This window comes from Leptinotarsa decemlineata, unplaced genomic scaffold (assembly GCF_025532065.1).
Source record: "Leptinotarsa decemlineata unplaced genomic scaffold, Ldec_3_MD MMD2_tig00026336_RagTag_RagTag, whole genome shotgun sequence".
Classification (NCBI taxonomy): Eukaryota; Metazoa; Arthropoda; class Insecta; order Coleoptera; family Chrysomelidae; genus Leptinotarsa; species Leptinotarsa decemlineata.
Window position 1 is genome coordinate 1669562 of NW_027412692.1, and position 27311 is coordinate 1696872.

Genomic DNA, 27311 nt, shown 5'->3' on the forward strand with positions numbered 1-27311 from the left:
GACTAAACAATGTTCAAACTTCTTTAAATTGAATAAGATAACAATAACAGAAAATATATTTGTATGATTTTAGGTTGCTTCTTGTTATTGAATTCAATGACAATAATATCATTCAGAATATCCTTCACAAATGAATCTCATTTTGAAATATTCCTGGCGTAAGCCATAGAAAAAGTATAGTATTCTACTTGAGAGAAATGGTTAATACAACTCTATAGTAAATCATTTCTCGCTCGTTGAATAAATGATGTACTATTTATACTAATCATTGGGAACGAATTACTTGAAGAGCTGGATTCCGATGAGATGAAAACAGTACATTCCTGATTCAACATCAAGTTAACATCTGTTAAAGATCTCATCTTTCCTCAAAAATCAATTTTGAGCCTATCCATCCTTTGTCCAAGAAGTTTATCCAACAAATTGGAGTGGAGACTGTTTAAAGGTGGATTCATAGTCGTGAGCCTTAGGATAATTGATTTTCAATGATAACGTTTATGTTGTGTCGTAAGTTTTTTGTTGTAATAAATGATGCCTGAGTTGGAAAAACTAATATTTTAGTCATTACTATATTGCTCCTATGTTTTGCTACACAAAATACAAAAGCAATAAGGATTCGCCATTTAGAATCGATGAAGAGAGCCTAGGTACATTCAGATCCAAAAAGCAAGAGAAAGTGGATGGATGTGTTTTGAGTCTTGGCCTAAAGCCTAAAGTAAAAAAAAGACTTCAATTCCAGGTTACAAATTCAATCAAGATATTGATGTCTGGCAACTCTAGAACAAGAAAGATATAAGCCTCAAACTCCACAGAAATTAATTGTCTTGAACTTCCTCATCTCAAGTCTCTGTAGTCTTCTAGTCCAGGATGTGCACTTGTAGAATCGTACCTGTGTACCATCTTCAGAAAGAACCCCTACGGTTGCCATAATGAAGAGATTTCATTATTGCAATATTGAGGTTGTCATTATTCAGAGGAAAGATTCCCATCTTATTAACCGTAGCAACCTTCCCATATGAGGGTACTGAAATATGTGTTTCATACCTATTTGAACTCGACCAAATAAATCCATCTCTTACCAAAGTCGATTGGTTTAATTGGAGAATGATCTTTAAGGTCAGCTGACAATCTGAGGACCTAATCGGTAATCACTCTGAGAGTAAGTTTGTCAAGTAGGCAAACAACACAAATCTGTGACTTGAGAAGCAAGTCTCCTGTGAGGCATTTCAGAAAGATGATCTCCTATGGCTGCACCCACCAGCCAGGAGTTGCTCCAATACGTTTTCAGATAACATGCAACAATCCCGGCTGGAATATGCATCTTTGGAATGGTACCTGTGGACCCTCTTCTGGAATATCCTCAGCGGCAGTCATAACGGGTTACTGAAGAGTTTCCAATTGATTGATAGATATTGACGTTGTCGGGTGCAAAATTCCTACTTTGATGACAATAGCAACCTCACTATATCAGGGCATCTGAACTATGAAATAATATACATGTCAAAATAATAAATGCGCCATGCGGGGCTCTTTCGTCTCTGGTTGTGGATAATCGTCCTTTGAGCGTAAGCGTTTGGCGCTCACCTTCTCAGGGGGATGCAAATTCTGTTTCTGCCACTCAAGAGTTCACTGCAAGGCAAATTTATGTCACATCCTTCTCCTGAGGGGGCGATTAGTCGCTTCCTAACTGCACCAGTTATCCTCCCAGGTTTGTTAACAGGATCAAGAGTTGTAAAATTGAGAAGCTCTTGATACAAGTGCAATTGGGATCATTTAATTGACGTCCATCTCATCTGTTCACTCAGGGTCAGATTATTTGATAATTTTAAGGTCCAAACAGAGTCCCACGAATGGACTCATGGCCCTGCCATGATGGACTCCTTCTCCTACCTGTTCAAGGTTATTTACGACGAGAGGGCGCCTGTCCCAGAGTCATACATTCTTTCGGCACAGATACACACTCAGGGTAAGGCTGTTTTGGCACATACACACACTTGGGATGAGGCGTCATTTATCTCTAGAGGTAAGAGCCTCATTCTGCAGTGGCGCTCCTGAATGCAGAGCACATTCAAACGTTTAAGGAAACTTGCGTTTTGTCTTGATCTTGAAGAACAAAGTAATAATTCTTGGGAAATTTTCTAAATTATATAATGAATCCTAAAGGCGTTCAATGTTGAAAACTTGATTGGGAAGTACCACGTACCATATTCTGGTGAATTCCTTAAATAATCATAATTATATTGCTGTGATAATCTTGAATTCAAACTTCGTCTAAAAAATCTACATAGTTTGCCAAATTGTTTGTTTGTCTATATTGACTATTATTATTCTATATAGTTATTCTTATTTCAAGTGTTTTCAAAGAGGTCATATGATGTATGGCCACTTTGTCTTGTGTCCCACAAACAGTACATGAACTTCATTGTTTTTCTTACAAAAACAACCTACGTTTGTGTGATTAAGCAATTCCAAACAAACGCCTTATCTAAAAATCCCAGGTATGTTAGTTAATCACCATCTATTTATTCACCAATTACTCGAAATAGTATGTGCCAATACTGATTTCTACACGACTGCATGTGATAGGAACAGGTGGGAGTAGTGCTCACGTCTACCTGTGTTAAAGTTATTAAAAATGCTAAAACACATCAGTTACATCTACCCGTCTTCGTCCGATACAGGGAAAGTGTCTACTTCCGGAAATCGAGTCACGTCGCAGTTGTTTTGTACCTCTTCAATAATTTTTATTTCAAAGCGTTTGTATGTATTGTTGATAATTGCGTACGCCTATAATGTTCTATTTTTTCAAGTCGGACGGTAAATTTTCGAAAATTATCGTGGTGCTGTTCGGATTTTTGAGGGTGGTATTATGAGAATGGTATCATCCATGTGCGAAAATACAGTTAACAGTTTGAATAACAATTATTATCCTCATAAGGTGAGTTATTTCAATGTAGGTTAAATTATTTTCCAAGGTTTCATTTTCATAATAGTTTTAGAATACAATTTTACTATATAATATCTGCTTCTTTAGAGTTAATAATGTTTAGCGAAATCTTTCATTAGGAATATTGAAAAGTTGACTAAAGCTGTTGGTAGAAATGGAATAAAAATAACTTTGTGGTCATAATATCGTCATATTACCATGAGACATACCACTTGCATACTGAATCCGACATGTTTGATATGTTTTGAACAATTCAATGAAATTTTTCAAACGAATTGTCTCAATCTAGGATCTGAACTAACTGCATTCCACAAATAATTATCGGACATTATTGCATTTTCTTGTCCAAGTTTTTGATTGAATCACATAAAACCAGGTTTGATGTTTTTAGCGATTGAAAATGTTCAAATTATGCTGTCAGCGATTATTAATAGAACCTTATGTAATACATTTATTGACGATCAAGTTTCGATATTCAATTTCGACCAAAACATGACACACTGAATAGTAACCGGACTATTAACCTTGTAATAGATTTGTTTACTTATTGTACAACAATTTTTCTCTAGGTTTTTTTTCTCATTACTATCATATACTTTTACAAATAATTTATTCAGTTTTGTGTCCGAAGGAATTGCAACAACTGAAAAAATAATCATAAATTATTAACAATATTATGCTAATGCAAGATCTCATGATATAATCCGATCAAAATAAATGTGGTTGAAGTAAATGTAACAACAACAAATCTTATTTCGAAATCCCCCTCATAAAACATCACCCACGTTACTTAATTACATCAACATCGATTATTATTATTTTTTCATATAACGCCTTGGTTGTCCTTTTCAGAAGAAAGTGTAGTAGTTTCTACAGTATGTGAGAAACAATAAATTCAGGTCTTAACGAAACAAGCAGACCAACATTCTTAAGACCTTTAGACCGCAGCCAGATATTGATAAACCAAAGAATGACCTCCTAGACTCGTGTGGAAACGCTGTGAGAAAATGATTGAACTGACAACAGACATGTCTGAATACTTAGGAACGCCAGTAGGTTAAAGAGCTATTGAATGTGTCAGACACGAATCACCAACTCCATATATAAGCCCCAAACCATCTGTGCAAGTACCAAATCATTAATATGAAACCATAATAGAAAATGAGTCAATGAAACACAAAGGAAATTGTGAAAATGCACATTTATAAAGCGAGTTCATAATTTAAAAAAACTGATTCTACAAAGCAGAAATCGGGTCACAATAATTACAGAATGTTCACTGGATCTTCTTGTTTGAAGGATACGTGAACAATTTAGAACTGTGTAACGAAGACCTCAGCAATTGATAATGCAACAGGGGGGCAAAGGCAGCTTGTGATGTTTCATATGAGACACTCCTTGATGGTAGACGATGAATGTGAGGATAACCAAGAATATGACAAAGATCCATCAAAACGATCTGTAAGAAATTGTAAAACGCAATAAGCCCACGAGGCTGCAGTGTTTTCCAGAGTTAACAATGAATTAATACGTCACATAACTTTCTGACTCATGGGCCATTGAGTTTCTTCGCGAAGGCTCTGCAATAAGTGTGAAACGCATCCGTGAAAGGATCCAGTATATTTTAGAAAGGAATTTTTGTATTGCCAAACTCTTTTACATTCAAGTTTTAGCACTATAAAAAAGAGTGAGTGGTAATCGTAAATCATCCTTACGACGTATTCGTGAAAAACAAAACCCTATTTTTAAACACAAAAATACAGACTTCAAATACGTAGAGGTCTGTACAGGTCAGAATTTCAAATCTTTTGAAGATTTCTCGACAAAAATGGTCTTTTTTCACAGCAGTAATACACCTCATGATTTTTTTCTGTGATACGAGGACGTTATTCGACAGTGTAGAGTCTCCTCATAGGCAAATACCATACCTCAGTCGACTTTCCACTTGTGCGTACTTTATTAATTGTTGCTGTGTCAACACAACTTTGAGATTTCTGAACATATAGGGGAGAGATGAAAGTTTGGAAATCAGGAGCTTGCAATGTTCTTTTCAATCTAAATGTGAGTCAACGAATAGTCATAAGAATTTATAGCTGTTATTTATAGGCAGAGGTGTGTTATTCAAAATTATATCTACATCTACCATTTCCCTCTGATGACTTTGGAATTTCACAAGGTTAGTTTTGTCTACATTAAAATAAAGAGTGGGTCGTCTGCATAAATAGTCATCTCAATTGAAAAATAGAATCGTTTGTTTGTATTCGCTTGTTATTTCAGTAAAATTCAACGTTTGGGTTTTGAAAATTGAAAGGGAAATATTTATGAGATAATATACAAAAAATGTACAAAATATTGATGAAAATCTCAGTTGGAATCAACATATTGAAGGACTTCGAAGAAAATTCCACATACTACTGATAATTTTTATAGATATGAAATTATTTTCATTGCAAATATCTAATGGACATATATTATAGTTTTATTTATTCAACATATACATTTATATATTCTCTATATGGGGGTATGCAAATATCGCGACTTTGAAAACATTGAGAATACTTCAGAACAAATCTATCAAATTTATTCATAGACTTCCACTTTAATTCACTTTATAAATTTTTACCTTCATTTATCTTAACATTATAGGTAAAAAATAGTGCAAAATGAAATTCACTGAAAATAATTTCATTCATGATTATTACATACTTCAGGAATCGGAAATTGAGAAATTAACTTCCAGCTAAAACTACAGAAACATAGAGTATGTTTGAAAATTCGAAATATTTGTGAAAAATTTATGAAATGAGTATGTTCATATTTGACAGTTTATTGATAATGTATCTGTGCAGTACACATAAATTTGTAAATAAAGACAATATCAATTTCTGTTATTATTATTATCGATAGTTTTCCCCCTCAAACTGCCCTGGTTGAGTCTTATATCCGAAGCCCGATACATTATGGAGGGCGCGCCACTCCCTACACGTGGGGTAAGTGATCATTGGGTTCGGAAATCATGTGCCCTGAGCAAGCTCAGTAAGCCAAAAATGACAGCCTCCTGTATTTGTCCGGCTAAGATTTCTGCCTTAGTACGGCAAGCCGGCATGATCTTGAGATTCGAGAGGGCATTATTATTATTATTTTAAACCGTAGTTTGCACTGGTCAGGGCCTATCCTCCGAAGCCTCGATACATTCGGAAGGGCTCGCCAGCATTATCAAATAACGATCACTCCCGACACCGTGGGGTTAGTGATCATTGGAGCAAGCGCAGTGAACCAAGAATGACAGCCTTCTGCATCTGTCCGGTTAAGTTTTCTGCCTTAGTGCGGCAAGCCGGTATGATTTTAAGATTCGAGAGTAGGAGTAGGGCATCATTCCACCAAGGTCCCCAATAATCACAACAATTATCTTGACAGAGTGGTTTGGATAGAATCTGCGGAGTTAGAAGAGATAATTTATCCGTTTTTCCTCATCTTTTCGAAATATTCGCCTCGCCAGGAGCTGGAAACTCCACGACAAATATCGTCGTGTTCTGGTGGTCGAGAAGGACTACATCAGGTTAATCACTTTGTATAAGCCTGAGGGTGGGGAACGAATAGTTCCAATAAACTCGACACTTCTCGTTACCCACTACAGATTCAATGTCCCCCGGAGCGTAGGGCAACACCGGTGTCTTGTCAATACCGTAAGAGTGCTGTTGATGGTAATATAGCACTCTAAGGGCCGCGTTATGTCCGAGATCGCATATGCTGGACATGCTGATAGCAAGTGAATTAGGTACTCGGACGCCTCACGGCAGACCCTGCACCTTGTGTCAGGAACCTCTATACCCATCACGCGACTGCGTGAAGACACCATCCTGGCAAGCCATGATGAACCCCTCAGTTTCCGACTTCAGCCAACTCGACCTGAGGAAAGCGAAAGCCAGGCGCTTTGATAAGCCAAGGTCTTCAGTGTTATTGATAAAGTCCCCGCATTGGCTTATCTTTGTGCTTTCGCAAAAGTGGGGTAATCTCAGCGGCTTCTATATGAGCTTTTTGCTGAACGGGATTCAACTCGGTGACAGAGTTGGAACCCGTTCAGTGTCTTAAACTAAACCAAGTTCATCAGCTACTCGGGCAGCTGCCCTAAAGAGAAATGCTTCAATTCCTGACCTCTCATTATTATTATTATATATTTTAAGTTTGAATTGCCCTATTATAAACAGCCAATGTTTTTTGATAAATTTGAAACAATTTATTTTTTGTATATTGATTCATTACCGTTACATTTATAAGTTTTTGTTTTCTAGGAACAAATAAGAAAGCGCAAAGAAGACGAAGACAGGTTGGCCGCTCAAACCGAATTCCTCAACCGTTCTCTTCGCGGTTCTCGTAAACTACAGGCCTTAGAGAGCCGGCCGCAGGGTTCCGTAAACGATGCCTTCGAGGACGAAGGTCAAGAGTCATCCAGGTCGGCCACCCCTCACCAGCTGTCGAGAAAGAACTCGTTCACGTAGCTTATGGTAAGTGTTGAACAGATCGTAGTTAAGAGATAATAGCTTCTTCACTTTTCACAAAGAAATCGGAAAGGAAAAATGTCTTACCATACAGGGTGTCTCCTCAATAGATTCAGAATATATATGGAGCTATTTTGTAGTTGAAAAGAATGTCCCTCGTTCACAAAATATGGGCCTTTGGAACTTTTGAAACCTTTCAGTATTTAATTTTTGATTTTCAAGTCTTGAAGAAACATTTTCAACCACGCGACGTTTGGCTCTTTGGTTTGCTGATTGGGATTGTCTATGGCTGTTTTTCGCAAATTGTCATTGCGATGAAAATTGATACTGGCCTCTCACAAAAAGGTATAACAAAACAACGACTTTTGGTTATGTCTCTCATTATTGGCTCAAAAAATTTTGCTAGAAAAAAAAGCACTATGAAGAGCATTCAACTGAGATCCGTCCAGATATAATAAAAATCACAATGCCAAAATGAAATCTATGCTCATTGAGTCGTCTAATGTAACACGTTCAATTTGATCTTGGTCAAAACCAGTCAGTAACAATTTCACGTCGCCAATTCAATTATGAAATATTAAGAAAACTAAACCCCATAATTATCTCCTAATGGCCTAATACATCAACAGCATTCATGAATTGTTGCACCATTCATACACCTTGGGTGTATTTTTCCTACCAACTGAAATACTCGATTAATAAACGTCCAAGCTGTATCTACCCCTTAATTAAGAGCAGCTAGTTGTTGGTTTACAGATAGATCAAAAACACCTGTATTTCAAGCGGAAATATATGCTATTGAATTATATACGGAGAGATTGGAAGAATTCAACCTCATACACAAGTCAATACAAATATTCTCGGACAGTCAAGCTGCGTTGGAAGCTCTTAATTTCTACCAAGCAACGTCTAAATTGGTAGCAAATTGCCAAAAACCACTCTCCTCGATAGGAAGACTTATTAGATTGTCTCTGGTCTGGATTCCTGGCCATACTGGCCTGGAAGGCAATGAAGTTGCTGACTTTCTTACAAAGGAGGGTGCTGCAAGCGGCTTCATTGGACCAGAACCTGTCATTGGCATCGCTTTGGGCTTTGTTAAACAAATACTGAACACCTGGATGGCAAGAAGATTCATGGACTTCTGGCAGAATCTTCCAGGATTAGCTCACTCCAAGGCGTTTATCCACCCCTCGAAGCTTGATACCAAACAGTTGTTGGACTACAGTAGAGATGAACTACGATGTCTTAACAGGCCTTCTTACAGGTCACTGTCATTTGAATCATCATATGCAGAGACTCGGACTATCGGAAGGCACTGTGTGTCGCCTCTGTTTGGAAAATTATGAAACAGCAGAGCACATACTTTGTGCCTGTCCCGCTGGAGGCCAAATCCGGTTTTCAGAGTTCGGCAGAGAAGTACTCTTACCATCTGACCTGAAAGACCACTCACCATACAAACAATTCGGCTTCGTTAAGAAGCTGGGTTTATTTGGTCGAGTGTGAATAGATTTGAGCCACAATAAACCCTTGCGGGTTGCGGTGGAGGGTCGAATATAGCTACTTACTTTGGACCTAACCTAACCCCTTTATCACATTTGCAGCTGAGGTCTTCGTTTTACAACATTATTTTGTTCAAGTGTCCTAAGTGAATACTGTTCGGTGAATAGCCAGTGATTATTCCAAGTCTATCGCTACTCTTATCAAGCAGTTCTTTACTTATTTCCTCGGGTGTTTTTTCATGAAGGTTTCCGATGTGTGCTGCAAAACATATTTTCTCAGAGTACTTTGTTTCTCATCAGCCTATTTCCTGCTTTGGTCCGGAACCCATACGAGGGTGATCTGAAAAGTTTTCGACCTAACAAAGATACAAGATATTTTTCAGATCATTTTTTTATTTTTCAACATATTCTCCTTTGAACATATCAATTCAGACCCATTAGGAATGTGTTAGAAATCAATCAACTTTTTGCATTGCATAGTAGATTGCGATATGGTATATGTCTATGGGACTTATCTGTATCCTGTAGAACTAAAAATGACCTTGATATACCTTTTCATAAATACTGAGCGGGTATCTTTGAACTCTCCTCTATCTATGGCACCCAGGGTATTCAATAAATTGCCAGACTATATGAAAGAAAGTGAAAGAACAAATTTATTCAAGGAACAAATACGTGAATATCTACTAGAAAAATGTTTGTATAGTGTTGAAGAGTTTATATCATGAAACTGTATTGTCCTGTTTTTGAATATTTTATCACTTGTTTTTTATCTATTTTGACATGTCATGTACATTGTAAACTATTTTCAAAAACATTGGTCTAGTCTAGACTATGAATTCTGAATTTGAAGTCTTTTACTTCAAATTTTAGATTTTGTTTTGAATTTCAAATTGTATGTTCTGAATTTAAAACTTTTTTATTTGAATTTCTATTTTGTTATATAGATTTAAGTTGTACCTGTACTATTTCTACTGTTCCTGTTCTATTTCCTGTTGTCTACTGAAAAATAAAGATCTTATCTCAACTCAATACACTTCTCCCAGCGATGCTCCCATCTCTGTAACCCGTTCGTGATTGCCGAAAATATCTGTCCTCCGAGCGCCATTTTTAGATAAGGGAACAAAAAGAAGTCACTTGGGGCTAGATCTGGTGAGTGAGGCGGAATAGTTCTTGCTCTTTTTGGAACCGGTTCTTTTGCAGTCCACTGTTTATTGCGCCTAAACTGCGCCAGCAGACCGTTGAAAATGTTCATTCGAACACGTTCGATGGTCTAAAGTGAGCAAACGCGGCACCCAATGCGCGGACAGCTGTCTCATACCTCAATGTTGGTTTAATATGTGACAAACACGTTTTTTCGACATGTTCATAACCTCTGATATCTCTCTCACTTCATAACTTTCCATAACTGCTTGACGTTTGTTTATTATTTTAAATCTAAATCCTAGTTTCTTTATCCAAAGAGTTTTGTCACAGCAGCTCACGTTATGGCCGGAAGTATTCAATTTCTTCCTTATGATTTCAGTTGAAGAAATCTTATTGCTTTTGTAACAGTCGTATATTGTTTTTTTCAATGATTTTATTGGATGAGTATTTAAAGGTTTTGTTATCCCGTATCCCGTAGGTTTGTTCTTGACTATTTTACGTACAGTTGAGAAAGGAATTTCGGTCAAATCTGATGTTGCTTGTAATAGTTTGTTTCCCTCGAAACCAAATTGAGATGTATATTCTTATTTACGAACCGCTAATTCTTCAGTCCACGTGGACTAGCTGGCAGCGGCTTTATCTCTTTATATTGGTTTTTTTGGTCTTTTGAGGGCGCCGACACTTTAAGTATACACAATACCAGTTATTTCTACTATACATTGCACACATTTCCGCCAGGAAGACGGATATGTATTGATCAATATGTTCCAGCTCCCGTTCCAAGTTCGTGTTTCAAATTGTCTGTTTCGGCCAAGCATATTCTCAGAATGACTTGTCATTGAAACTAATCTGAACGACCGTTTTTGTCATACCCATTAAGCTGTGCCCATTCGGTCTTCGCTGTTGCGGAAGTCGAATATCGAAAGAAAACAAATTACGTAGGTAAAATTGAGTTGAAATGGGTTTTTTCCCATTGACCAGCAGTCGCCTCCCCTCTTTTGAACGGTTACCCTCAAAATTCGAAACTTGTATTAACTACGAATCAAGAAAGTCTTACATTTTAACAATTCCTAGCGTTATGGTTGAGGAACAAAATTTCGCCAACAATGTCGACCCTGATTTCCTCCACAATCTGAGTAGGGGTTGTGTAGACCATATATTTTAGATATCTCCACATAAAAGTACAGAGGATTCAGTTCTGTTGACTCTGCAGACCTTAACGTCCTATGATAATTGCATCGTTTCAACAGTTAGAACAATGAAACAATATACATGCTTCATTGGTTATTGCATGCAATATAAGTAGACGAACCATTGAAAACAAAAAAAATGTAACTACTTCTAGGAACAATTCCATGAAATTCGTCAACATCCAATTCTGTAAAAACATCACATTTTGAATAACATTTTTCAACTGCGATACCTGGCAATTTAAATAATTCAGTATGCGGAAAATTATAGAAAACCATTTCCAATTTGAGATTGATACTTATGACTACGATATAAAATTTATCGAGTGTGCCTAACAGTTATTAGTTGTGAAAAAACCATGCGTAGATTATGAACAAATTGAAACCGTGACAAATTTTAAATGAACATGTAAACAATGTAAACTGTAGAACGATAGCAATACATCATCAGTTGTTCTCAAAATGTAAGAAATGTTTGACGACTCACGTTTCTATAGCTATCTCTCTTCTACTACCGACTACATATTTTGATTATTTGCACCTTAATACTATATGATGTCGTTGACTGATTTTCGGCCATTTTTCTATACCAATTTACCAATTCAAATTGAACCAAAGCGCCACCGAAACAGCTCAAAAAATTAACCAGACATTTGGCAATGATAGTGTAAACGAACGCACGGTTCGACTTTGTTTTTCGACATTTCGAAGATGAGCCTTGAAGTGGTCGACCTACAGTAATCGAGGACGAGTATTTAAGGACCCTGGTGACGTGACGATCCTTTTTTGGAACGGATCGTCAAGTGTGATGAAAAGTGGATCCTCTACGACCACAGGAGAATGGTTGGACACCGATGACCATTCCAGGCACTTCCCGTCAGTAGCAGTCGGCACTGGTCAAAAGATGACGGTCCAAATCCTGCTCCACAACAACGCATGCCCGCACTTTGCACAAATCACCATCCGAAAAATTAAACAAATTGAGTGTCGAAGTTCTGTCTCACCCACCATACTTCCCAGACCTCTCGCCAGCCGACTACTATCTTTTCAAGCATTTTGATAACTTTCTCACCAGTAGAACCTTCGCTAATCAGGATCAGGAAAAAACGTACTACGTCGACTTCATTGGATCCCGGTACGCAAATAATCGACTTGTGTTACGTTGGCAAAAGTGCACTGATTCACATGGGGGTCTTTTCGGTCAAATTCAACCATATATAAAACGAAATAATTAGTGGACACAACACTCCAAAAAGGGGGGGGGGCAAACCGCGGATACGTGTTTCTGGCTATTGGCCTCATCAGCGCGGTGCAGCCAAGTGTAAAGATGGGCAACACTTGTTTGCTGGGACTAACTGGAACCACAAATGTGCGGTTGGCTCCTTATTGAGATATAACAGTCAGAAGTAAACTCATAAAAACGGACAAAACTGTTGAAACAACCTAATATTTGACTTATCTAAAAAAATAGAAAATGGTAGAAGTTTATTAATCACCTTTGTTGTTATTTTTATCAAGGATGTATAATCTTTAGTATTCAATTTGAATCATCCACACTTTACTCGCACAAATGGCCATTTGATGTTTGTAAACAATTACGTACCTATTAAATATTCATGTCACAGCGCCTTACACAAACTCTCAACAATATTTTCCTTCATCAATTCTATACATTAAAGTTCAGTTCTCTATGAGTGTTATTTGCTTGATGCGAAAAATACATCTTTCATTGTAATTTTTGCCTACACGATTTCCTACATCCTCTTGTCATTCAGTTCTAAAGGAATGTCGCCTATTAGTTTCTGTTCTTTCTGTTGCTGAACACGTGATCAATTGATTTTTGCAGAAGACGTGACGAGAGCGATTCCATCAATTTATCTTTGTTCATTTTCGAAGACACCTGTTTCTGAATCATTCACAACGTACTACGTGTATATAAAGTTGGCATGTAGATTGGTTCTTATTCACCTCTGCAGGTGAGTTTTGTAAGAAAAACTGCAAGAGTAGGTATATTAATTCAAGTGTTATTAGTTGTGGTGAGTTTTTATTGTATATTTTTGAAGTATACTTCAAGTAAACGATCTAGTGCAACCTACCTCCCAACAGTTCCCCTTTAATAATATAGTTCTGTTAACTAATTCTGTTATTCAATAATCATTTCTGATTATAAAAAAACACAATAACTATATTATATACAACCGATCGCTTCAAAAACCCTTCACTAACTTTCTTGGAAAGCTTCTGATAGTTCCTCTTCCATATTTTCTGTTTCATTATCACTGACGTCATTTAAATCAATAATGAATTTATTTCCACCATTAATATGGAAGTGTCCAATCTCCATAATATAGTCTTTTTCAACTAAAACCTTTTCTGCCAGTCTTCTTCGGTAATATTAGATACTTCTTCTTTAACTAGCTCTATTACCTTCTTATCAAATTTTGGAAAATTATTTTTACGCCTGATGCTTTGTTTCAATTTTCCCCAAATCAACTCGATGGGATTGAAAACACAAAAATAGGGGGGAAGTCTCAGTATGGTGTATCCATACTTTTCAGCAATACTCTCAAGGGCATACACTTTTTCAAATGTTTTTGTTTGTAAACTTCAAGTAGTTGGTTTTTGGCATAGTTATCTTGAAAATACAAATTTGTATCCATTAAAAAACTTTTTATTTCATCTTTCCTCGAATTTTCATTCACTAATTTGATGAGCTGTCGCGAATTTCAAGAACTAATACACTATTCGCATCCAAATTTGGGATCAATGTGTTTTCAAACCATTCCTCAAAAATATTAGCTTTCATGTTCTTATGATAGTCAACATTGCAGTCCTCAAGTTTTTTTCCACATAATTTCAAAGAACCAAACTTGAGATGTAGATTTTTATATACATTAAAACATACTCTGTGTTTCAATATTCAAATGCATCCGAATCTTATTCACTGGTATCTCTTTTTCGCATTGTTCACCAGCGCTATTGGAATCACTACACTAGAAAAAGTCTGCGTTGTTATCACACTCGTTATTACTATTAGTACATGTCCAAGGAACATTTTAAACAGATAACAAAAATTTTAGGTAATTATAACTACCAATATCGAATTTCAATTCAAATGTATGACGTTTCACCCAATCATAACACTCGGTTAGTAAAAATCATCCAATACGAACCGCCAATTCTTCAGTCCACGTGGACTAGCTGGCAGCGGCTTTATCTCTTTGTACTGGTTTTTTTACCTTTGAGAGCGCCGATAGCTTTAAGTGTTCTCAATGAAGATTACTTCGACTATACTTTTCTACTGTGCATACTCTTGATAATTTTCTTATTGTTGATTAGTACATTTCTCACAGTTTCATAAAAACTCGAAAACTATTGAATATACGCAAAATTAGCTACAAAAATATTGCAAAATTCTCCTTTCACTTCAAGTTCTTTTTTTTTTCTGAACTGAGTGTGTTGAACCAGCCAAACTTTTAGAGAGCAACATATAGTTACTTAAATGAAGTGGATTGTCACCTATAAACGATTATTTTCAATTGGGACGGTAACTGTAGGGTTATTTTCACATTTTATTCTTGTGATATAAACTTGCCTCATCAAACAATTTTTCGTTATTGAGTTAAATGCTGAAATAGTGTGATGTCATAAAAATGTATATCAAACACAATGCCTTCATAAACGATTGCACTGTATAGAAATGAGTGATTAACCAAAGTTATGAATAGGAAACTATTTAATTGTATAAGAACATACTCGGAGTCACGATTAGAGAACACAAAATCCGGGCTGGTAGGCCGTATTCGAATGGAATTTGTAGTGCGGACCATTCGCATGGACACCCCACCCCAACCCTCAGCATCATCAACATCATCTCCCCACCACTATCAAAAAATAAATATGAATGAACATGGAGCTCGCCAGTCAGTTGTTGGTGAGACTTCTAGATGTAACCTCCATCCTCGCACATAGTAGACAAAACGTTTTATCAAATAACGTTGTCATTTGCAACAATTTCATTACATTTTGGGAGAACAGTGGACTGTATATTCAAATCGAGAGAATTAAATAAAATCCTTCAGACTCATCGATCTTGATATCTTTTGAAGATTCGGGGTCCTTCAGGAACAGAACTAAACTTGCAACCGATGATAAGTGGCACAAACTTGGTTGTTCGAAATGACAGTTTCATATATAAACACTAAACTTATGAAATAACAAGCGGTTATGCCAATCCCACTCGTCTGCTACAAATTTCATTAGATCACCTTCTATCAGCCCAAATTTTATTTTTGAACATGGATGTCTATTACCTACTCATTTTTATCTCATTAGATAGATGGATAGACACATAGATAGATAGATAGATAATTTATTGGTGTTTTATACATTCATCAGTATTTACACAAGTCAATATGTACAGATAATTAAAATTAGTATATGTCAGGCATCTATTAATATTTACATAAACAATAGATGCTTACAATTCATAGAACAAGTTTTTTTCTTTTTTTATAAAAAATAGTTATATCTTATAAGTACATCTGAGTTATGACGACAAGCACATTTAAAAACGAAGCAGTAAAATTTAAAATTGGGTATTTTCAAACGACAAATGCCTATATGGTTAAGGAACTTATATCACGGTGCAGGAATTCTTCGGTGCTGAAGAAGGCGTTTTCCATTAAAAAATATTTTATCCTGATTTTGAATATGTTAATAGGTAGAAATTTTATTTTTTGTGGTAATTTATTGTAAAATTTCACAGCCCAAAAATTTGGTCCATTTTGACATCTTTTTAAGCGGCAGTAGTTTGTACTCAAATCATTTTTATGCCTATAGTCCGTTCATAATTTGTCGATAGCACAAAATGAGGGCCCAAGTCATAAAACGGTCGTAAAACTCGTAAAATCATAGGCGGAGGTTCCTGAGGTGTTTATTCATTAAATATAAAGCTTCAGTTTATATTCGAAACTTGCCTTGAAAGGATGAAGTTGTTACGAACGAAAATAATTTTTGGTTTAGTACATTTTTTAATCGCATTTAATTTACGGCTCGTTGGTGTTTCGGCGTCTACGGCAGTAATTAACGTCTCTAATATTTATTTTGCGAATTTTGTGCAGTGCGTGAGTAACTTTTTTTCATATTCCTACAAACATATACGTACCTTTCGTTGTTTTGTTTGATTGCTTGCGATGGCTTCGTCATCATCATCAACATCATCAAGTTTTACACCGGTACTGTTGCGTACAGTAAGTAAGTCTGTCTATTCACCAAGAGAGAAGACTATTGTTTTGAACGTTCACGATGCTCTGGTTTCTCAGAATCCCACAAACACTCTTCAGAACATAATCAAGAGTTGTGACAACATGACGGGCGTAGGGGAGTCACCAATATATAGGTTCCTATCAGAAAGAAAAAAAAGGTATAGCTAACCCAAATACAAACGAATACTTAAAGAGGGGGAGAAAACCTATTGAAATTGATGAATTTGCCAAAAATGGTATTCGAAGGAAAATTCACGAATTTTTTTACAACTAAGTTGAAAGACTTCCAACGACTGCGTGGAAGAAACAGGATATCATTGACTGGCTGCGGAATAAGTCCCTGCCTTACGAAGATGGAATGGTTAAAGCAGAACTTTTAAAAATTGCCCGGCAACACAAATCTAAGTTCAAGAAATACGTAGTTGACAAAATGGCGGAAAGACGAAACATCACAGTCCTTAGACTTCCACCCTACCACTGCGAATTAAATCCAATTGAACTCATTTGGGCACAAATGAAAAGCTATGTGGCTAGAAAAAATATGTCATATAAAATACAAGCTGTACCTGAATTGTTATATGAGTCTTTACAACATATTACAGAACAAAATTGGCGAGATGCAGTAAGACATGCAATAGAAGAAGAACAAAAAATGTGGGATCTTGACAATATAATTGATGCGACTGTAGAGACACAACCGCTAATTATTAACCTGCAAGACGACTCGGATTCCGAAGATGATTCTGTTTATTTTGAATTTGAATAGTTTTGTAAGTAATCGTAGTTTATATCATTTAAAAATAGGTATTAATTAAATAAATGTATCTTTTACAAATTGCAAGTAACTTATTATTTTTGAATAAAATAAAGAAATTTTTTTAAAATAAAAATACAGTTTACAGTACCTACAGTTCAAGAAATTTAATATATTTATTTATTTAAAGTAACTAATGTTTTAATCATATACTCTACGACACTGGTCACTCATTTCCACTCAAAATACCTACATAATCGGATTAAAAGTTTTATAGCTGTATTGTATTTCTTCAGATACAAGGTGGGTTAGTCGAAAACATCTTAAACTGCCAGTTTTAGTTTGGTTTTTGTTATTATATCATATTAGCTGTCCTCTCTGTATTTCAGTTCTCTAATGAGGGTCAAACTTGCAGTGAGCTATCAACAAATTATGAACGGACTATAGTGTTGTAGTCGTGCACATTTTCAAAACTTTCATACTGAGATAGATTATTTTTTATATATATTAAATTTTCCATGATATATAGAGAAGGAAGACATATTAGACATATTTATTCAGACATATTTACAAGATAATTTTTTGCTTTGCACTAGGTGCATTATCTAAGCCAATGGCTTGTATTACAACTCACCTTGTGCTACAGAGTCATTTTTCAAAATATAAAAATGAAAAAAAAAATCTTAAATTAAATTTAAATGATTAAATACCCAATTGGTTGGTAGATACAATCAAAAAAGAAAAAGAAGGGAAAGAAGAAACTACGATCATAGAGAGAGAGAGAGAGAAAATTGTTGTTGCAAATACTACGTGTGGTGATAACGACCTGTTTTTCATAATGATTTAATGCATACATGTATATCAGTAAACAATGTTTCCAAGCTTGACATAATTCTCTTCAATGAATTTTTTCAATTCTATAGAGAGTTTAAGTTTCGATTTGATTTTTCGTATGTACTCGGGAACCATGTTGAGAAGTTTTGGGCCAAAATAAGTTATGAATCTTTGTGGTAGAGACTTTTTATAAAAAGGAACAGACACTAGATTAATAGAAATAGACCTCGTATTGTAGGAATGACTAGTATATGTGTAGGTTTTGGTTTTCATCATCCAATGTATACATTGGTATATATAAATTTGTTTAAGATTCAGTAAGTTAGCTTCACGATATAATTCATTTGTGGAAAGGTTAGTATTTTTAATGTAATGAATGAATTTCGACATTCATCTCTGTAGCCGGTATTGTCTAATATTCTAATTGCTTTCCTTTGGTGTCGGAATATTCTACCACAATCGGTTGCATGTCCCCAGGCGACAATACCATAAGAAATGATGGATTCATACAAGGAAAAATATGCCGTTCGAAGAATTGCTTTTGAAACTTGTCTGGAGAGGTTTCTTAGTAAAAATAGATTTCTCATTAGCTTTTTGATAGTTCATTTATATGATGATCCCATTTTAACTCACTGTCAAAATGAATTCCCAAAAATTTCACACTACTTTGCGAATTTGAGTAATTTTCCGTATTTCTTAGGGTGAATACCATGTTTTGGGTTTTGTTTTTATTCAGATATAATTCGTTTGCATTGAACCACCTTGCCCACTTTCACAGTTTGAAATAGATTTTTTAAGTATGAGTTGATCAACTTTATAGTGTTGTCAGAAAAATTATATAGTTTTAATTTATTCAAGAGAATTTATTTCATGTGATACACAATCAAATGCTTTGCTCAGATCACAAAAAGTTATTTCTGAATATTTTCAAAAGTTGTTGTTATTTTGTTGTTAAGATCTAGTATCGCCATTTCAGTGTTTCTACCTTTTCGGAATCCATACTGGCAGTCTGTGAATATGTCATGATTCTCAAAATGATGTACAATTTGTAGAGCTATACATTTTTCAAATATTTTTGATATTATTGGTAGCTGAGATATTGGTCGGTAGTTTGTAGGATCATTTGGATTTCTACTTTTGAAGATAGGTATTATTAATGCTTCTTTCAAGACGGAGGAGAAAATGCACTCTTTTGTACACTGGTTCAGCATTTTAGTTAGAGGGATTAGAATTAAATTTGATATGCATTTGATCACTTCAACATTCAGTCCATATATATCTCTGCTGGGTTCATTTTTCAATGACTTTATTACATCTCTAACTTCATTGTAGGTAAATTCTGTTAGAGTAAAATTTTCAAAATTCAAATTGTTTAGTTTTTTTGAGAGGGTCCAAGTTTGAACTATCTATTTTTTGGATTAGGTTTTTTGCATTATTTACAAAGTAGGCATTGAAGGTGGGTCTTTACTTCGTTGTTCTCTGTTTTTGTTTTCGTTTATGATATTCCACATGCATTTATTTTGATTTTTCGATTTTTTTATACGATTATCATTACATTCCCTTTTAGCACATGCAATCGTTTTTTTATATATTTTTTTCATACTGTTTAGTTGTTGTTTGAGATTATCAGATGGATACTCTGTATATATTTCATTCAAGAGGTGTAGCTGGTTCCGCATGTTTCTTATTTCGCCATTAAACCATGTATTATTTGCTTTTTTGTTTCTAATATCATATCTTTTTTCAGGAAATGAGTCCATGAATGCTTTTTCTAATATACCGATGAGAATTTTCATTTTATCATCAGTTTTTATGTTGTCATCAATAAATGACCAATCTGTGTTTTCAATGATGTAGAATAGAAATCTACCCGAATCTGTTATAGGTCGGCATATCTTTTTATTTATTTTCAATTTGTTCTGATGTATTTCCAATTTCAAGATTTGTCCGTGGTGGTCAGATAAATCTGTTTCCATTGTTTTTGTTTCATAGGGATAACATGTGTGCTCCTGTATTCAATGGAAAACCCATCGGACACCATTTGAAATGATCTACATAATAAAAAACTATGAAACCATCTTGATATTTGGATTTAACATAATTGGAGAAACGAAACATCATCTGATTTTCTTTTCAGCTTATGGCGACTTAGTTGCATCAGTTCAGCGATTGCAGCTTCAACTGAAGAAAGCTGGAACGGGTGGTGGCTTGGGAGGATTAGAAGGTCGCATCGCTGCCATTCAGTCCTTGCTTCTATCTCCTCAATTTGGTAGGGCTTTGGCCGTCTACAACAAAGTCCAAGCCGTAAGGACTAGAACGACTCCCAGGCCCAGTCCGACAGCCCAAACTGCCCTTAGAGACTGCCTTGACGCTATTGGGAACTCCCAAAGTGCATACGCCGTAGAATTGGCCACCCTTTTAACAGGTAACCATTTTTGCTACACATTAAATGTTATGTTCTGTAGATGAAAGATATTCAAAGACAATGTTTGCAAATGACCACAGAAAAAATTCACCCTTCGCCCAGAATAGAGAAAATATTTCTGATAATATAAAATGAAAATATATATTTTCCTTCAAATTCAAGTACGTCGGTACGTTGTTTTTATTATTCAGGCGTGACTCTCAAATCAGTTAGATTCCTCAAAAAAGTTCCAGAGCAGTTCTTTCCTTAAAAAGTTCAATCCCTACTTCGTAGTTGCCAGTTTTAAAAATATTGGTACTGAAAGAGTATACTTCGAAGCTTCTGTACTCTATACAGATCCAGACGTAAAAACTTTGTCTCATTAGAGTCCCATCATTGACCATGGCAGACAACTTAGGTCACTGGAGAAAAGTTAGAGATTTTTTTCTTTGTTTGTACACGATTTCTGTTTAAAAAAAAATCTGTTTTTCCGTTAACCAGCTATCGCACCCCTACGAACGACAACCCTCAGAAGTCGAAACTTGTGCGAGCTAAGGATTAACGAGGTCTTACCTTTTAACGTGTGATTCCTAACACGGGTTGGACAATAGCAAGTGAAGATCGATCGTTCAGACTAGGGCTTGAACCACCGACCAACACGACAGTCAATTCGAGTGAGTGAACAAAGCACCCACGCCGAACCGCTTGGCTACCGACCGAAGGATCAAATGCTGATACTTGCTGCGGAAGTTAATGCGCGAATTTATGAGTTCACCAATATGAAGTGGAAGAACAAACTCGAAAGCCTGAACGTGCACGACCACTCTGTGTGGAGGATGGCCAAAAAACTGAGCAATCGGTCTGAGGCTACTTCTACCAAAGAGAGCGGGCAAGCGCACGCGGTGACGGACCATCAAAAGGCTCAGTTGTTCGGGGAATATTTTTCCAGCGTGCACCGAGTAGAACCGGATGTCTGTGAAGAACACACCAATAAAACCAGACTGGCTAATGAAGTCAGAAATAGGCCGGCTCCAATTATACCGGAGCAAACATTGATAAAGTGGATCACAGACGTAGAAGAAATCATTTTGACCATCAAGCGCCTGGGAAAAAACAAAGCCCCAGGCATTGATGGGATTGATGCAGTTCTGCTCCGCAACCTACCGCGAAAGGGTATCGTACAACTGGTGCATATTGTGAACGCAATCATCAAGCACCAGCATTACCCAGATTGTCTGAAACATGCGGTGGTAGTGCCCGTTCCGAAACCAGGAAAAATCAAAACACGTATTGATAGCTACCGACCGATCTCGCTTCTCAGTTCGGTCGCGAAGGTTATTGATAAAGTCATCCTAAGCAGACTTCTCCGCCTGGAAGATAGGATGAAACTCATCCCCGAGGAGCAATTCGGGTTCCGGCGAGGTCGGAATACGACATCGCAACTGGTCCGGGTTGTTCACGGGGTGAGGGAATCCTTCAACCAGGGGAAGAATACAGTTATGGTCCTGTTAGATATCAAGAAAGCTTTCGATAAAGTTTGGATAGAAGGGTTTGTCGCCAAAATGTGGTCGGCAGGCATGCCTTTATTCGTGATTAGGATTCTAGAATCCTACTTGAGCAACCGAGCTTTTCGTGTAAGAATGGGCCAAACCACATCTACGAATTATTCAATCAAAGCAGGTGTCCCGCAGGGGTCCTGTTTGTCACCGCACTTATATTCATTACATACGCATGACTTCCCTATGTTCTCGAGGACGAAGGTGGGTATTTTCGCGGATGACACCGCGATTTACGCGCACTCTTTCTCGAGCGAGGTGGCGAAGCAGCAGCTTCAGATCCACCTCGATAGGCTAGTCGTGCCGTATTTCGAACAAAATAAAATCGAAATAAATCCCGATAAAACTGAACTCGTAAACTTCACGAGGAAATTCACGAATGTGAAGATCTTCAGGAAGTTGCGAGTTAAGGATAAGTGCACTGACGAGCAGAAGAGTGCGAGATATCTGGGAGTGATCCTAGACAAGCGCCTGAACTTCCAGGAACACTTGAGTATGGCGATCCAACGAGCGGGTGCGGCGATAAAACGCACGTATTCGCTCATTGCACGGAACTCTAAGCTCAGTGTTGACAACAAGTTGCTTATTTATAAACAAATAATTAGGCTGGCTATGTTGTACGCGAGTCCTGTGTTCTGCAGTCTCAAGAAGTCCCCTTTAATGAGACTCGAGAGAATGCAGAATAAGGTGCTCCGTATTTGCACCAACAGATTGAACAATCTGTTAGATCTGGCAGAAGTGGAGTCAGTCACCGACCATATCAGGAGACTGGCCCAGAAATTCTTCAAGTTCTTTCTACCGAAGAGCCCGCTGACGAGGGACGTCACGGCAGTTAGAAGCTATCATGGACAGCGCCGTAAGCATGGGCTAGTCTATGAAGAACTGGAGATATACCGTGAACGGCGCAAATACGATCGCGCTTAGTTCATGGAAAAATTGGATAAGAGTATTCACGTACACATGATGACGTGATAGCAGAAATACTCTTTCCTGGTTTTTTAATGAACTTTTTCCAGGGGGTTATCGACAACTGCTACCAACAAACAGACGAATGATTCTCTGAGAAGTACCGAAACGCGACAGAATGACAACTTCCGCGTAAGCCTCGGCAGGAAGCGGAAAACTATAGATGAGGCTGATACAAGGCGTTTTTGAGTGGAGAGCCAACCGCCAACACCAGCGGGGGCGTCTCCCGCTGCCCCATCGGGGGACTGTGTGGAGGCGCTTTTCTCTTCCGTGCGGAATTCTTGAGAGCGCAAATGTATCGGGGTCTTTTCCTGCCACTCCCTTTACCCCATTCACTACCCATCCCAATCCTTCCCACTGTCCCACTCCATAGGGGAAACTTGTGTACATTTTGTATATTTGTATATATTTTTTTTGTATATATTTTATAAACACCACATACCTTACCTTAACATACCTTAAAATTGTATGGAGAATAGTCGATAAAGAACATTTTGATTTTGATTTTTGTTATAAAGTTGATTTGTTTCAACCTTTTACCACAGATTGTGCAATAAGAATGACAGTCAAAACTAGAACTCCCTATTACACTTTTGATATGTAGTCCTGTCATACGACTACTGTATATGGACTTTTTTGTTTGGCCAGTTGATTTGTAGAACTCCTTACTTAAGGAAGTTTCCAACAAGTCGTTTTACTTTTCAATATTTAGGAAAAACTTGAATTTCAATTTCTTTTCCGTTCCCAATTCAATTTTCGCAGAGTTTTCATTAAAATCTTGTTCTCTTCACAAGTTCAGAAATCAAACTAAAAAAATCAAATTAACAAGTTCAAGTGTTAGGTAAAATTGGAATCTCTGGAAAAAGCTTCTCCTTATCAGGACAATATTTTAGACAGAATTTTTAGAATTATCAGGAGATGACTTACACTAAATTTCACGGCTATTTAATGTTTGCATGTGCATCTGGACGCTTTTTACCTGATAAGGGTCATTAAATTATTAACTTGTATCACTTCTTGTTACATATTGACATTGTTTCGAAAGTTAATTACTATCTGTTTAGATATAAAAAGTTAACCTGATTTCTACTTCATTAACCTATCTCAGCAATTTCAAGCATTCCTCACCTATTATGTGGTCGTTCCCTAAGGCATGTTGAGCCGACACTAGACTTTTTGGCCTATGAAACCGAATATATGAAAATGTGTTTTGTAGCGGGCTATTATAGTCCGTTCACTCTGACAACCTACTGTTTATAGCAATCTTCACAGATTAATTCATAAATCCCAGAATTTTCCTGTTCCGTCGTCTCGTTTCTCGGGTTGTCAAACACTTGTAGTGTTTATGCTTTATGAGTATGTTTTTGCCCTTGAAAACGATTACAGAATGAAGGAGGAATGCTTGAAATTGTTGAGGTGGATGCATGACAGAAGATTTTTAGATGCCTCCAGAGATTGAAACATGAAAACAAATGTTTCTTCCAAAAAGCCAGTTCTTCACCCTCTTGCGAAACAGGTGAATACATTGAAAAAACAATTATTCTATTTTGCTTAAAAAATAGATCTTGAATTACTAATCACCATCTCCTCCTCCTAGTGTGATGTAACTGCCATTTTTGTACATTTTACAGATATTACCCTACGGGGATTATCAGAATTTCCTTTTTTTCATTATGTTACTCTTTCATCACTTTCCACCTGACCAAAGATTCTGGATATGTTGACAATGCAAAAATTCAATTACAATTTTATCAACAACTTTTACAGTTTCGGGATTTATTGATTCTGAATCATTTATTTACAGGGTATGAATTTGAAGCCCTCATGGTGGCTCACGATGGAGTGGCATCAACATTACCAGCTGATTCTACAACACCCACGCTATCTACTGCCGATTCCGTACCTCAATCGGTAACGGATCGTAGGTATGGGGAGGACAACATAAAAATTATAAAAATCGAGAAAAGTACTGAACCGTTAGGGGCCACAGTCAAGAATGAAGGAGATGCTGTGGTGATAGGTAAGATAGCTTCAAGTCCTGAGAAAAAAAATTGTCTTGTATATCAAAAATTTCATGAAACATGGGTCTTCATTTTCAGAGTTCACTTTAGCAGGTTACAAAATGATTCATACAAATCTTCATGTGATTAATTACGGCACCCAACGTGGGGCATTAACTAATTCGAATATGAACCAACTATTAATTTTTCTTCAGAATAGGATTGATAAGAGGTATTTTCATTCCTTTTTTGAGTAGTATTACAAAACATTCGAGTATGTTATATAAAAATTCGACTACCTCCTACCTCCTATTTTAGGCGGTAGCTAGATGATAGAGTAGTCTATAAATTTTATGGTTGGTTCTCCAGCAATCACTTAATCTAACGATGAGATGCACTCTAGTTTAGATTAGGTTCGATGTAAGTGGGTCTATTCGGTTTTCTAATGCAACCCGCGAGGGTTTATTGTGGCTTACAAAAATAGGGAACATGCGTATGTTTCAGTTTCAAAACATTTTGATTTCATCAAGTATAAAGCTGTGAGTAGTTAGTATAGATAAAATTTTTGAATTGGAGGGGTTATATTTTTAGGAGTGATTAATTTTTTGGGAAAGAAAGTTTTTGGCTTTCTACTACTCCATCTGATACATTCTATCTGTCCATTTGTTGGACACGGCCATGAGTTCATATTGTTTTATCCATATATTTGGGTTATCATCTTCAATGTTGAATGGGTTGATTTTAATAATTTTGGAATTGTCTGTCACCAATGACAGCCATTTTGACATCATATGGTCGAGTTCTTCTCTTCCAATAACTAGTTTGGCTTCCAGGTCTCCCTTATCCCAACTGCTTTCATTATAATTGATCTGAAGTATTTCTTTTTCCGACTGCGCCATATCGTAATAAACTTATAATGAAACTAGAGGATGAATTCCTAACTGATAACTTTACTTGTTAATAATTTTACAATACTTAATAATTTATGACATTAAAAATAAAATAAATACAACAATAAAAATTAATTGGCGCTCCGGGGCGACTTCATTGATTCCAGTGGCGCATTTGCTTTTTCAGCTGCAGGAAAACCCGGAAAAACCTGCAGCACCACATCATCTGAAGATCTTGATCTAACAATGTCCTCTCTCTCATAAAACAAAATGTAGGGTGTCTCCAGAGGCTCCAATAAATTCAATGCATCGCCAGAACACTTCGTGACACGACTATCGTCAAACTTAAACCAGTCCGTTTCTTCTTTGACCAAGGCGTAATAATGACCACATTCAACGCCAGAACCACAGTGAACAATGACTGCATGAATATTATAACAGTGGTCTGCTAGGTTGAAATGTTCATCTATTTCGAACCTTCCAAAGAGTTTCTTGCTTCCGTTAGAGGTTGAGTCTTGTTTGAATATCATCAGTGTTATTATTAGATTGACTGGTGCCTCAGCTATACTTGTTTCCTTATAACAGTCAGTTAGTTTGGCGCATGTTTGACAATATAAAAAAACAATACTTGTTTTTTTATATCATCATGGTAATAAGAATATATGAAAATGAAGTAGGTATACATAGTGTTCATATAGTACAGATTACAAAACTATAGTGTTACTATTAACATATACAAATATTTGAATTGAAGGGGTTATATTTTTAGGAGTGAATAATTTTTGGGAAAGAGAGTTTTTGGCTTTCTACTACTCCATCTGATACAAAAAAAGGGATGAGAGAATCTTCCAAAGAAAGGAAGGAAGTAATCAATTTGAAACTCTATACATGAATGTGTAGATCATGCAAAGAAGTAACTTTCAGACACAAACTGAAAGAAAGTCCTCCTGAAATTAATTAATCACTCCTAAAAATACAACCCCTTCAATTCAAATAAGATTCCTCTTGGCTGGGATTAAATCAAATAGGTGAATGAATGTCATTACGATGTCATCGATGACATAAGCAGATCAAGCTTATTCCGTGACATTCAAAATCGTAATTCATGAATGAAGTGTGTGTATTTTCTATAATGTTATCCAATTTGGTACTGAAGAGCCTTAGGGCAAGTGTCTTGAGGCGAAACATCGGTGTATACCAGTGAGGGTGACAGTGTTCCATGTGAGTACAATTTATTACCATTCATTCAAAGTAGAACTCATGTGAATGATATCTGATTCTTATTCCACAACAAATGTTTGAAATACAAACTGTGTAGAGAAAAGTATCTTCTGTATAATTCAGTGTTCATATAGAAGT

General features: G+C 36.5%; 1 protein-coding gene across 1 annotated transcript in view; it reads left to right on the forward strand.

Moving 5' to 3' along the window:
• sdt (MAGUK p55 family member stardust) overlaps nt 1–27311 on the forward strand; it is a 177996-nt gene that overhangs the window by 137409 nt on the left and 13276 nt on the right. The window contains 4 exon segments of the mRNA XM_074183381.1: nt 7240–7413; nt 7416–7452; nt 20274–20561; nt 24867–25082. Coding sequence (XP_074039482.1) covers nt 7240–7413; nt 7416–7452; nt 20274–20561; nt 24867–25082 — 715 coding nt within the window.